The sequence below is a fragment of the Solanum verrucosum genome, unplaced genomic scaffold, assembly GCF_900185275.1.
Source record: "Solanum verrucosum unplaced genomic scaffold, falcon-dt-bn FXZP01000049.1, whole genome shotgun sequence".
Taxonomy (NCBI): Eukaryota; Viridiplantae; Streptophyta; class Magnoliopsida; order Solanales; family Solanaceae; genus Solanum; species Solanum verrucosum.
The window spans coordinates 228,996-242,683 of NW_026020221.1; the positions used below are offsets into that span (position 1 = coordinate 228,996).

At 36.7% G+C, this 13,688-nt stretch overlaps 3 protein-coding genes across 4 annotated transcripts in view; 1 reads left to right on the top strand and 2 right to left on the bottom strand.

Annotated features, from left to right (window-relative positions):
• Positions 1-13,688, bottom strand: part of LOC125831588 (pentatricopeptide repeat-containing protein At5g01110-like) — an 809,602-nt gene that overhangs the window by 228,639 nt on the left and 567,275 nt on the right. The window lies entirely within an intron of this gene.
• Positions 91-9,393, bottom strand: LOC125831652 (probable UDP-arabinopyranose mutase 5). Of its 2 annotated transcripts, none has more exons than XM_049510826.1 (3): positions 9,089-9,393; positions 1,505-1,634; positions 91-1,305 (listed from the first exon to the last, which is right to left on the bottom strand). In XM_049510826.1, exons 1-3 carry the CDS (start codon positions 9,203-9,205, stop codon positions 269-271), a joined length of 1,284 nt encoding a protein of 427 aa, XP_049366783.1. In that variant the 5' UTR covers positions 9,206-9,393; the 3' UTR covers positions 91-268. The 2 variants fall into 2 exon arrangements, with proteins under 2 accessions (XP_049366783.1, XP_049366782.1); XM_049510825.1 differs by having other exon boundaries at positions 806-1,429.
• On the top strand, positions 11,772-12,398 carry LOC125830953 (uncharacterized). Its single transcript, XM_049510142.1, has one exon. It carries the CDS (start codon positions 11,772-11,774, stop codon positions 12,396-12,398), a length of 627 nt encoding a protein of 208 aa, XP_049366099.1.

Sequence of the window (13,688 nt, forward strand, 5' to 3'; positions counted from 1 at the left end):
CAAGCATTACACCATTTATTTCCCCTTTCCTGTTGAGTCTCACTTACATAAAATGAACCAAACATTTAGAAAGACAGAAAGTAAATCAAGAAAAAACACCAAACATTATTATCAAGTCTTGGTCACCCTAGGTAACAGTTGAAAACAAAACCTTGTCTATATTATGCATCGGTTTTAAGAGAACCGTCTGGATGAAATGTACATGCCTTTTGTAAGGATCTAGAAGAAAATAAATAATATGGAACTTCACCCCCCAAACAAGACTGGATTATGTTCGGGTTTTGACAGTCTTCCACAGCTGCACCCACTCGACCATGGAATCAGCTGCACGGGTGAACACAGGATCTATTCGTCCCAGCTGCTCCTTCACGGCTGCTGCAATCTCAATCACACAATCTTCTGCTGTTTTTGCTGCCGGGGTCAATTTCATTGATTGGAAGAATGGAACAACTTCTTCCATCAGCTTCACCCCTTCCCACTCTTTCTTCAAACTCTCTATGGCATCACCTCTTTCTTTCCTCCACACATATGGAAGCCCAGTTTTCACACCATATCCTAAGTGATCACATACTACCTTAACACACATTCCAGTCCATACATCCTCCACAGTTTCCCACCTGAACTTTCCTTCCTTTGCCAACTTGAAAGATGGCAGCAAAGCAGGTCCCACCAATTCGCGATCAAACGCTATATTGATTCCGCTCAGAGGCATCATGGCCCTAGCTGGTACAGTGAGGACAGCATCAACATATCGAGTGTTTCTCAGCTCTGGCTTGAGGGCTTGTGTAGGTGCATCAAGATCTGCTAAATTAAGCCACAGTCCACATGATAGAGCACACGAGACACCACTTCGCAAGCTAAATGGGTAGCCACGAACAAAATCAGCTCCTTTACAGAAAGGATCATAGAGGGTATTAAAGAAAAATGGGGTGGCAGGAGTCGAGAGGTTATTGATATGTTGTGCGATGGCATCGACTTGAATACCCTTAGTATCCTTAGCTGGAATGCAGTCATCATCTATTGAGATGATATATTTCTTCTTTGACAAGAGATAGCCAAAATATCGGCACGAGTAGCCAGAGAAAGTTGCAGCATTTGAAGGTCCAATAATTTGTTGAATATCAGCTTTTGTATAGGTATCATAATTAAATCCACCTGGAATTTTCAGTTCTCCTTTGACGTCAGGATCTTTGATAATAATCAGGTGAAATCGGGAGAATATTGCTCTCCATTCTTCCAGAAATGAAGTAAGATCTGGTTCAATTGCAGCTATCACAATATCTACCTCATCATCTCTGACGCTGACTTGAGACATTTTTCAAGGCTAAAATAAGCAAAAGCAAGAACAGGATTTGTTGCCTTGAGAATAGAGAGAGCCTTTTGCAAAAATTGCTTGCTACCGAACAATATTAGAATTTCTCAGAGCATCCTGAAATAAAGTAGTTATAAAGATTACATCATGAATCATAATGCGCTACAGAAGGATTTTTTAAAAAACACTTACTAGTAGGAAGCACAGGAGTAAGAACACATTGGATGTTAAATGCACCAATTAGCGAAAGGATTTCTTCTTTTCCAGTTGCAATAAACAGCTTCAAAATCTTCTCATTTAGCTTCCCAGCTCTCAAGGTCCTCTGCCAAGAACAGAAAATTAAGACTGTTATCACATGTGAACCTACTCCAACATGATTGAGTAGATGGATCTTCACAAAAATTTACAGAGTTTGTCATCATTAGATCTGCCCAAGGGAGGTTTTCCAGTTCTCGTTGGGGAATTTCATAATTTTAATAGTGAACATACGGAGCAGTAACTGCATTAATAGTCCACAGCTAGTATATTGGTATAGTCTACAGTCTATATGTTGTAGAAGTTCAGACAGTGTCATATTGTTAAGATGCAACAAGAAGTGCAGGTGTGAGATATGCCTGCTAATTTTGCTTGGTGAATACCACTTAAAATACATAAAGATGACCTGCCACAGATTTACAGGTTGAAGTTCTAACGTGTAAAGAATAGGTAGAAAAGTGACACAACTATGGCCAAGTAACTGCAGAAGGATAAATCATGTAACAAACTCGCCTAGTTCAGAATTCAGAAACATCAGCTACACCAACAATTAAGACCTTACTCATCGTTTGATTCATGCATTGACATGCCTACTTCTACTCATATAGATTAAAAGAAAGTAACTCTGCAACAGCTCATAGCTTGTCCGTGCAGATGATATCTGATTTCTTTTATTAGATCACTGTTTGAGTTCTGCCTTTTTAGGGCAAAGATGGAAAAAGAAATCCTTTCTTTCTCTATTTTGAGAGAATGCCAAACCCAATCACATCAAAATTCAGTATAACTAAATAGCTATTCCCCAGCGATTCTTGCCGGCCAGCGCTTGGCTTGATGAACTCAATCCATGGTGTACATTTGTGAGCACTAGTACTTATGGGGTTGGAGTATGGAACCATGGTGTACAGTTGTGAGTACTAGTACTTATGGGGTTGGAGTATGGAAGACAATTACAGCTCTATTGCTCAAGCTGGAAGAAACTAACAGATGATAGTAGGAGATGGAAAAAGAATAAAATTCTTCAAGGAAGCTTGGAAGGAGACATTACCACTGATGGAGACCTTATGAAGTTTGGAGTGCACTGGAACTCAACTGTCGGAGGTTTCTGAATGAATGGGAGATTGAAAGGATGGCGATCTTGTTAGGTAGGATTGGTGATTTCAATGGGACCAATTCTGAACCAGACATCTTGAGATGGCGACAGAATAAAGATGGAGAATTCACTCTAAACAGGGCATATAGAAAGGAATGCATGGTGCAGAATGGAGAGCAGCAAGAATTATGAAGAGACATATGGAAATGCCCCATCCCAACCATAGTAAAATGCTTCACTTGGTCGGTGGCTAAGAGAGTGTTTGACACATGAAGTTTTGAAGAGAAAACGAGCCATCAGTCTCCAGATGTTTCTTGTGCAAGGGAACAGATGAAACCAACAATCATCTATTTCTACATAGCAAATTCACTGCACAGATTTGGTCCTTATTTCTAAACCTAACTGAGACAAGATGGACTATGCATTGAACATACAGCAGACTTGCTAAGTTGTTGGATAAAATGAGGTGGAAACAAGAGTAAGAAGAAGTTGTGGAGGATAATCCCACAGTGTATCTGGTGAACAGTTTGGAGAGAAAGAAATGGGAAATGTTTCGAAGATAGATTCAACTCCATTTAAAAAGTAAGATGAAATTATATAGTATCTTTCTACTTTGGTGTAAAGAAATGTGACTAGTGGATTTAGACCATTTTGTAGAATTATGAATATCCCTGTAAGTGTTTCTTTTTCTCTTTTTTCTTGTAACCAACACGTTTGATGGTCTCCCTGAGAAATACATAGTTACCCGTTTCAAGAAAAACAGTATGGATAAAAGAAGAGTTGTAAAGAGCTTGACACACAAATTGAATGTTGACATCATTTGTCTTCAGGAAACAAAATTAGAAGGTGGTGTAAGGGAGAGCATAAAAGAGATTTGGGGAGGTTAGATGGGTGAGATTTGAATGCCTAGAAGCTAATGGTACCATAGGGGGTATATTGATGTTATGGGATAATGGAATTTGGAGAGGGACCTCTTTTCAAATTGGTCCGTATACCTTAACTTGCAAGTTTGAGACACACTTTCAAGATTTTGAGTGTCAGGGGTATATGCACCAAATTACAGATATGAAAGGGAAAATGTTAATGAAGAGATAGGAGCAGTTAGGGGATTGATGGGTGACCCTTGGCTGTTTGTGGGACTTAAACATCTCAAGATTCCCTTCAGAAAAGTAGCAGGAGATTTCCAACTATGGTGAACTCAAATTTTATAGAGGATATGACATTCATAGAACCCCAACTGGAAGGGGGCACTTCACCTGGTTCAAGGGTGATAATCATATGATTGCTTCAAGAATTGACAGATTACTTTTTTTTCAAAAGAGTGGGATGATAGATTCAGTAATATCACATAACTTCTACAAAGAATTGAATCTGATCACATCCATATATCACTTCAATGTGGTGCCTGGGAACAGAACAAATCCTACTTCAAATTTGAGAATTGGTGGTTGAACACTCAAAGTTTTGTGGACAGCATTCGAGAATGGTGAACCTCTTTTGAGTTTGCAGGCAAGCCTGATTATATTATGGCTTGCAAGCTCAAAGCACTTAAAGGCAAGCTAAAGGAATGGAATAGAAGCAGTAAATTCCAGGGAACTTGGGATTTCAAAAGGCTCAGATTTTGAATCAACTTGCTACAATAGATGTTGTCCAACATAATAGACCACTGTCAAATGAGGAATCAAGCCACCCTTTTGATGGAGTATGATGAACACATCAAAAATGAAGAAAAAACATGAAGACAAAGATCTAGAGCTCTGTTGGCTTCAAGGTGACAAAACTTCCATAAAGTGACCAATGCACACAAGAGAAGCAATCACATAAGTCAATTAGTGATACGAGATGTAAAAATGGAGGAACCAGAAGGAATTAAGAGAGTGATCATTGAATTCTAGCAAAATTTCTATTCTGAAATTGTTGAATGGAGATCTGCCAACAGTCTAAGCAATCTTATCAACAGCCCTACCAATACTGAAGTAGAGAGAATCACTACAGGGTGTCTTTGAGGAACATGAGGTGCTTACTTGCCTGAAGATGAAGATGTGTGCCCTGGATAAAGCTCCTGGCCAAGATGGCTACACAATGGGTTTCTTATCAAATGTTGAGAGATAATTGAACATCATATCATGGAAACTTTCCCTAATGACTAATGAAGTGCACTCTCCTTTTGGAGTCAGTTTGTGGAGATCTATAAGATTATTGTGCCTTTTATGAGGAATCACACCTCCATAAAGGTGAACAATGAGTACAAAACATCATTTTGGGAAGATGATTGGTTGGGTAGGGGGTGTCCGATAGATTTACCCCTTACAGGCTATGCAACATCAGATGACAGAAGCAGATGCATGGTCCTCGCAGAGGTGGAACATACAACTCAGAAGGAATTTAAATGACTGATAAGTGGATACATTGACTGAGTTTTACAAAAGCTAGAAGATTTCAAAAGTTTTAAGTTTACAGGAGGGTACAGATTGCTTATGCTAGAAAGAAGACAGCACAGGACTCTTTAAAGTAAGTTCAGCTTACAAGTTGTTGAATTAAGACAATCAACAGATAGCTCATTGGTCCTGGAAACACATTTGGAAAGTGAAAATATCTTTCAAGGTCTCTTGTTTCACATGGTTATTAGCACATGAAGCTGCTTTGACCCAAGATAATCTTAACAGGAGAAAGATCCTCCTTTGTTCAAGATGCTTTCTTTGAGGAAAAGAACTTGAGACAATCAGCCATCTATTCTTACGTTGCAAGGTTACAGATCAGCTATGGAGGATTTTTACCAACCTCAGAGGTATAGCACGAACAATGCCCAGGAAGATAATTGAGGTTCTCCTTTGTTGGGAGGAAGCTGGAGCAGGAGTTGTAAACAAGGATAGAAGAAGGATTGTCCCAGCTTGGATATAGTGGACAATCCGGAAAGAAAGGAATTCCAAATGTTCTGAATAGCAGTTCAGTACAAAAAATCAAATTGAATTGCATTAGACTTCTGTTTCTGGTGTAGACAAATCTACATAGAAGATACTGAGTTGATCATAGATATCCTAGGATTCTGCTAGGTTTTGATCAGCTGTTCTTCCTTTACCTTGTAAGTATGGTTTCAGCACAACCTTATATGTTGTTTTGGTCAATATACAAATGTTACTTCATCAATAAAAAAATGCTCCAAAGTTTATCCAGAACAAGTCAACTATTATTGCCCATCCATCAGCCATCCTGATAGTCTAGGCTGAGAGACAACTTTCTTTCTTCAAACGTACAGACTATCACTCTGTTTGGATCATTGTTACCCATCGTTTCATAATATAATGTATTGTATTGTATTGTACACTATTGTATTGTACTGTAGATACAATGTTTGGCTAGACTATATTGTTTGTTGTTGTTTAATAACATTTTTATTGTTTGGTTTGACTGTATCGTACTGTATTGTAATTTATAAATTTACTAAAATATCCTCAATTATTCTACGGTATGAGGTTTGACTAGAATTAAATAATATAGGGTAAAGGGTAAAATAGTAATATGAAATATTATGTAAGGATATAATTGAAAAACGAAATTAAGTAACAATGGGAACACAGCAAATCGGTTGTTCCATAAAATGGGGGTTTCCATTGTTACATAACAACGAAATTTAACAATAAAACAAACATTGTAGGTATGGTAACGATACAATACAATACAATGGGGAACTATGATCTAAACAGAGTGTAAATCAAAATAACAAGTGGTATACTTTGTCCTGCTTTAGTTGCTGATAGCCTAATACTACAGTTGGAACTGAAAGTTGGTTGTCCGGTTCAGGTATAACTTCCTGTTACTTGGTCATAGCTGATAAATTGGAGCAGTGACACAACTATGACCATGTCTGTACATGTTTGATAAATAGCTTTTAACATGGAAAGAGACTAAGTGGGCAGTGTTTTATTCTCATACATGTTGCTGATAGCCTAATGCTTGGTCATCAAGTGATGACATATGAGCACTTGTCATTAACTTGATGACATAAGTGTTGAAGTCATATGCAATAACTTGACCACCAAGTCCACACTTTAGATGAGCTCAACTTTGCTCAAATAATTTTAAAATATCCTACAATCCCCAATATATTTTAAAATAATTTTGAAATAGAGGACTCGACTTGCTCAACTTTGCTCAAATAATTTTAAAATATCCTACAATCCCCCATTTATTTTAAAACAATTTTAAACTAGAGGACTCGACTTGCTTAATACTACTTCAAAAACTATTTCTGACACTATCAATGTCGGTACTAATCCTATTTCTCCAATTCCGATTGACCATATGTCAAACCATTTTCGGACGTGTCAAATATTGAAATTTTCGCTAATGAAAATTTCAAAAGGTCACAAGAACAAGTTTTTTCATTGTTCTATGTTTGCACATGCATTATTACATCCACAACTTGGTGCAGACGCTGATAACAAAATTCTGGAATCATGGCAATATGCCAATAAGGTATGTCGTCATACTATATTACAAACTATATCTAACGAACTGTTTGATGTATACTGAAGCTGCAAAGAAGCAAAAGTTATTTAGGAAGGCTTAATTAAAAAGTTCATTGATGAAGATGCTACCAAACAAATTTTGTGGTCGAGAGATTATATCAATGGAAAATGAGTAATGAGAAGGAGATGAAAATTCAAATCAATGAATATCAAAAATTGTTTGAAGACTTGGAGGTCGAGGGGATCACTCTACCAGAAATATTTGTTGTTGGTTGATTGAAAAATTGTCTGACTCATGGAATTATTACAAAAATAACTTAAAGCATAAGATGACAAATTTCACTATTGAGGAAATTGTGACTCACACTCTAATTGAAGCCACCAACAAAAATGAGACATTCAAAGCAAAGGAGTTGGCATTCAAGGCAAACTTAATATAAGGTCAAAGCAGCAATAACAAAAGGTATGGTATTAAGTCTCAAGGTTACAAGTCTTATATTCCCAATATTAAGAAAAAGAAAGGCTCTTATTTTACTTGTGGAAAATCAAGTCAACATATTGCACAATGAAGGAAGAGAACAAAAAATTACAAAGAAAAGGATTATCCCCCAAAGTATAATTTAGCTGAAGGAGATGAAATTATTGCAGCTGTCATTTCTCATGTAAACATTGTAGCACATATAAAAGGATGGGAGTAGACACTGAGGCTACTCGGCACATTTGTGCAAATCGAGAAGCATTTGCCTACTATAAATTAATAGGAGATGATAATGACATGGTCTACCTTGGGGACTCAAGAACTACTAAAGTCTTGGGTAAGGATAAAGTACTCCTAAAGCTCACTTCGGGAAAAACTTTAGCCTTTATGGATGTGCTACATGTTCCTACGATGTGGCAAACCTGATTCCCGTAGCCTTGCTTAATAAATCTAGAGTGGAAGTGTCATTTGAATTTGATAAGATCATACTGACAAAAAATAATGTGTTTGTGGTGAAAGGCTATTGTAACTCGGGACTTTTTGTACTTAATGTTTATGATGTTGTGAATGAAAAAGCACATACTCATGCTTACATGAAAAAGATACGACTCAATAAAATTACAAAATTAGTTATCATGACCCAGTATTTAATTAATCCGCTGTACAGGACTAGGTCAAAATACATAAGGGATTATTCTCCTCCTCTTACCAAAGTATGAACAACAAATTGCTGAATTAAGATCATCATCTTCTTCAAAACAAAATAAGTGAATTAACATTATCTTGTTCAGCAAAAAAAGTCAGATAAAATTACCCATGTTCAAGCTTAAACATAAAAACCCCACTTCCTTTCTCCCTTCAATCTGGATAGATACATCACATACTAACGGTCAAACTGAAATAACTCAAAAAGTCTTTACAAATCGACCACATGAAAGACAGGCAAAAATCCTTTCAGCACTGATGATAATTGAACACCACATACAACTAAATAACAAGGGAAACCCATGAAAGGAAAAACCAAAAAATGCAGAAACCAGATCCCATCACAGAAAACTTACACAAGTATACTCAAAAATCCAAAAAAATTAGAACATGCCTCAAAATTAAAAGATACACAACAAGTGCACTAGCTACAAAAAAAAATCCTAAATGCAGAAGGGATCAATCTCCTACTCTTACATAACAAAGTCTAAACAACAAATTGTTGAATTAAGATCATCCTCCATTTATAACAAAATAAGTGAACTAAGGTTCAGCAAAAAAAGAGTCAGATAAAATTACCCAAGTACGAAATTAAACATAACCCCCCCCCCCCCCCCCCCCACCCCCCACTTTCTTTCTCTGTTCAGTCTGGATAGATACATCACACAATATAACAAAAGAAAATCATAGCACAATCAAGTTAGATAAAGAGAGAAACCCATAATCATACTTGATAATCAGAAGAAAAAAAAACCCATAAAAAGAAGAGAGTATGTTACCAGGAAAAGGTCTTCAAGAATATGTTCAGGTAAGAAAGAGAGATCAGAATAGGATGAGATATGAAGAAGCGCAGAGTCAATAGCGAGAGAAAGAAGGGAAGGCGGGTCGGTTCTCATTCATTTAACCCTTAAATTACTCCGATACTTTCTCTCTCACACTCTTTTACACATGTGACTCACTCAACACAACAAAGCACTTGTTTACATCTAAAGATTTGTATGTTAATGGGAGAGAGATATGGTGTTGGAAGCTACCAGGAAATTCGGAAAACCAGTATCTGAAGATTTTTTTTTCTGCTTCTTCACCTTCGGTTTTTTAATTTAGAAATTCACATAACTAAGTCAAATATCATATTTTTTTGTTCTCTTTCTAATGTTTAGATCCCGAATTAGAGTTTTAACTAAATTTGAATTGTACACTACAAAATTCATTTGGGAATAAGGCTCCCGACAAATTTCTCCATACTCAAGGTTCGAATCCGAGACTTTGGTTAAAAGTGGAGCAGTTTCATTACTGTACCATAAATCATGTTGGTAATCAACACCGTATTAATTTTATACAATGATAATTTACCTCATAATCAGCTACGAAACATAGTATTAATTAGGGGTGACCATGATATGGTATACACTGATTTACCATATCATATCACATTTTTTGACAACATGATTTTGATATTATGATATTTGGTATGGTATATGATATACATTTTACATTTTTTTTAGTATTCAGTACGATATTTGATAGTTAGAAACAACATATTGAATACCATACCGAAGTATATAGTTACAAATAACATATATATTATTGAAATACTAACACATATGCAACCTAGTATTAGTATAAACTAAATATTTAGAAGTTAAAACTTTGATTAATCTAAAAAGTTTAGGGAATACTTATACCTTATCCCTAAAAAAAAGATAAGATAAATATGTTAGAACTAGAGGACGAAAGTCAAGAAAAAATTATATTAATTTTTTTAGGAAAATAAAAATAGTTCTTCTTCTTAAGAAAGAAGATGAAGTCCATTGAGGGGTGTCAATGGTTGTAGTAAAAACCTAACATTAAGTGCTTACCACTCAAACCAATATCATACTTGCATGGAGAACCTCAGGTAATATGGGAGGTAGAAGAAGTCAATCAGATGATTGTCAATGAAAACCTGGAATATGCCGTTATTGGGAAGTTTTCGTATGGATGGCCTGATATACAATATCTGAGGAAATTGATTCCCAAACAATGTGAACTAAAGGGAGAATGCAATATAGGTCTGCTTAGCAACATACATGTTTTGATAAGGGCTACGTTGTTGGAGGATTATGTGCACCTTTTATCAAAGCCGGCATTTTACATCACACAGAATAATTGGTCTTTCCCGATGAGAACTTTAAAATGGGATCCAATGTTCAATCCAGAAGAGGAGACAACAACAACAATTGCATGGATCTCTTTTCCATCTTTGCCTCCAAAATTTTTTGGAGAAGAGGCTGTTTTTTCACTTGCAGCGGCGGTAGGTAAGCCTTTACAGGTGGACTTGGCAACTAAGAATCAGACAAGGCCAAGTTGTGCAAGGGTAAAGGTAGAAGTAGATATGCTAAGAGATTTCCCAAAACGAATTAAAATCGGGATGAGAATGAATAATGAAGAAATAATGGAGAAATGGATTAAAATCAAGTACAATTATGTGCCAAAGTACTGTCAGACATGTATGATATAGGGTCACAATGAGGAACAATGTTTTGTAGTGCACCCAGAATTGTACCCAAAGGAGAAAGTAGGACAAGCAGAAGGGAGGAGAACAGAAAGATTAGAGATAAATCATATAGCCAGGAAAACAGACGTGAAGGATCCAGAAAAAGGTGGAAACCAAAAAATCAATAAAGAAGAAGATTTTGTAGCGAGACGACATAAAAAATGGGGTGGAGACAAACCTAGACAGCTGGAGAAGGTATGGAACAGGGTTGGAGTGGTTGGAGTGATTACTGGAAATAAATTCAATATTTTGGCGAAAGAAGGACAAAAGGGAGGTGATGAAGGGGAGAAAAATATTTTGCCGGTTCAGGAAACAAAAGAAGACACTCCTGGTGTACAAATGAGTGATAACAAAGTTAAGAAGTCCAATAAGTAGGAAGACACAAATGAGAATGACCCGATAGAGATGGACAGTCAATTAGGAAAGAAAGACACAACAACATCAGAAGAAAAAGAGGACATGCAACAGGCAAAATAGGGTGCAGGCAGAACAGGAAGAAATACTGAGGAAGATACTTCAATAAATAATAATTTTGTGGAGAATAATTATGTGGAGTTAGAACACAACAGGGAGGTAGTGACGACTGATATAATGAAAGGTCCAGACTTAATAGAAGAAGATGATGAGGTTTTACAACACAGAAAGGACACGGAGGAGGACGAGGACATGAAATATAACATACAACAAATTAGTAAGGCAGGGGATTTATCACCAAGGCACACTAATAGCTTGAAACAAGGGGCAAGGAAAGGAAAACAAACACTTCCTATACAAGTCCAAACAAGGAGTAGCAGGGGGAAGACATCGAATAGTGATCAATGATTGAAAAAATTCTTTTTTGGAATATTAGGTCAGTTAATACTCAAAAATCTTTTGAGCGATTAATGGATCTAAATAAAAGACATCATTATTCATTCATAGCTTTAATGGAGCCTTTTCAAAATCCAGTGGAGCTAGATCAATATAGAAGGAAGTTAGGCTTTGAGTATGCAAGGGTAAATTGCTCTGGAAAAAAATGGTACTTTTGGAGGACTGGTTGGGCAGGTAGCATTATTCTTGATACAATGCAGCAAATAACTATCAAGTTCAAAATAAGAAATCATTTTTTTCTCATCACGACAGTGTATGCGAGATGCATTGCCTTGGAAAGATTAGAATTGTGGGAAGAATTGGAGGATATAGCTAGCAGGGAACAATGTCCATGGGTGGTGGGAGGTGATTTCAACGTAATTCTTAATGAGGAGGAAAAACTAGGAGGCCTTGATTTCACTCAGAATGAAGTGCTAGATTTTGCCTCTTGTATTACCACATGTGCTTTAACAGAGGTTCCCACATCAGGAAGTAAATATACGTGGTGGAATGGGCGAATTGAAGGGGAATGTATTTTTAAAAGGCTGGACAGAATTCTTGTGAATCAAGAGTTTATGGATCTTCTCCCGTCATCAGAGGTGCATCATCTTATTAGACAGGGGTCAGACCATGCTCCTTTGCATATGATTTGCAATTCAGATGCGGGGACAACCATAATGCCCTTTAGGTTTTTGAATTTCTAGAGTAAACACAAAGATTTCAAGAAAATTATGAAGGAGAATTGGAATGTGGATTTTGTTGGAAACCCATTGGTTGAATTTCAAGCTAAAATGAGGAAAGTTAAAAAAGCGCTGTCTTCATGGAGCAAGAAGGCGTATGGAGATGTATTTAAACAAATTGTCACCATAGAAGATATGATAAAGGTGAAAGAAGCTCAAATGGAGATACAACCATCTGAAAGCAATAGAGCAGATTTGAGTAAAGCTGAAGCAGAGTTGAAGAAATTCTTGAAAATTGAAGAAGAATTTTGGAAACAAAAGGCCGGGATGAAATGGTTTTCTGAGGGGGATGGTAACACGAAGTTCTTCCATTCTTATGTTAAGGAGAAAAGGAAGAAGCTACACATTGTTGAAATAGAGACAGAACAGGGGACAATTCTGCACTCGAATGAACAAATTGGTCAAGCAGCAGTGAAACATTTTGAGCAGCAATTTCGTACAGATTGCTTGGCAACTGATTTTGGCATGATTGAACACATTCCAAGGAATATATCAGATGATGAAAATGAGGTAATGACTAGCTTGCCAGAACAAGAAGAAGTGAAAAGGGTGATTTTTGAATTAAATGGGGGAAGTGCTTGTGGCCCGGATGGATTTACAGGACATTTCTTTCAATGTTGCTGGGAAATCATAGGGGGAGATGTTACTAAAGTGGTTAGAGCTTTTTTCTGTGGACATGAACTGTTAAAGAGCATTACTCACACTAACTTAGTGTTATTGCCTAAGAAAGAGGTAGTACAAAATTTCTCAGACCAAAGACCTATAAGCTTGAGTAATTTTTTAAATAAGATCATTTCCAGGGTGTTACATGAACGAATTATGGTGATCTTACCCAAGATAATTTCTCCAACACAATCCGGGTTTGTGAAAGGAAGAAGTATTACAGAGAATGTTATGTTGACTCAAGAGATCATTAGAGATACGAATAAGAGGAACAAGAATGTTAATGTGGTTGTTAAATTGGATATGGTAAAGGCATATGATAGAGTATCATGGATTTTCTTAACCAAAGTGATGAGGAAATTTGGTTTCTCAGAAATAATTATTGATATGATATGGAGGATTATGTCCAACAACTGGTTGTGTTGATTAATGAGAGGGTTCATGGTTTTTTCTAATCATCTAGAGGATTGAAGCAGGGAGATCCACTGTCTCCTACTTTGTTTATTATTGCGGTAGAAGTCCTTGCAAGAGGACTTAATAGTTTACATGGGGACACAAATTTTAAGGGATATGGATTGCCGAAGTAGAGTC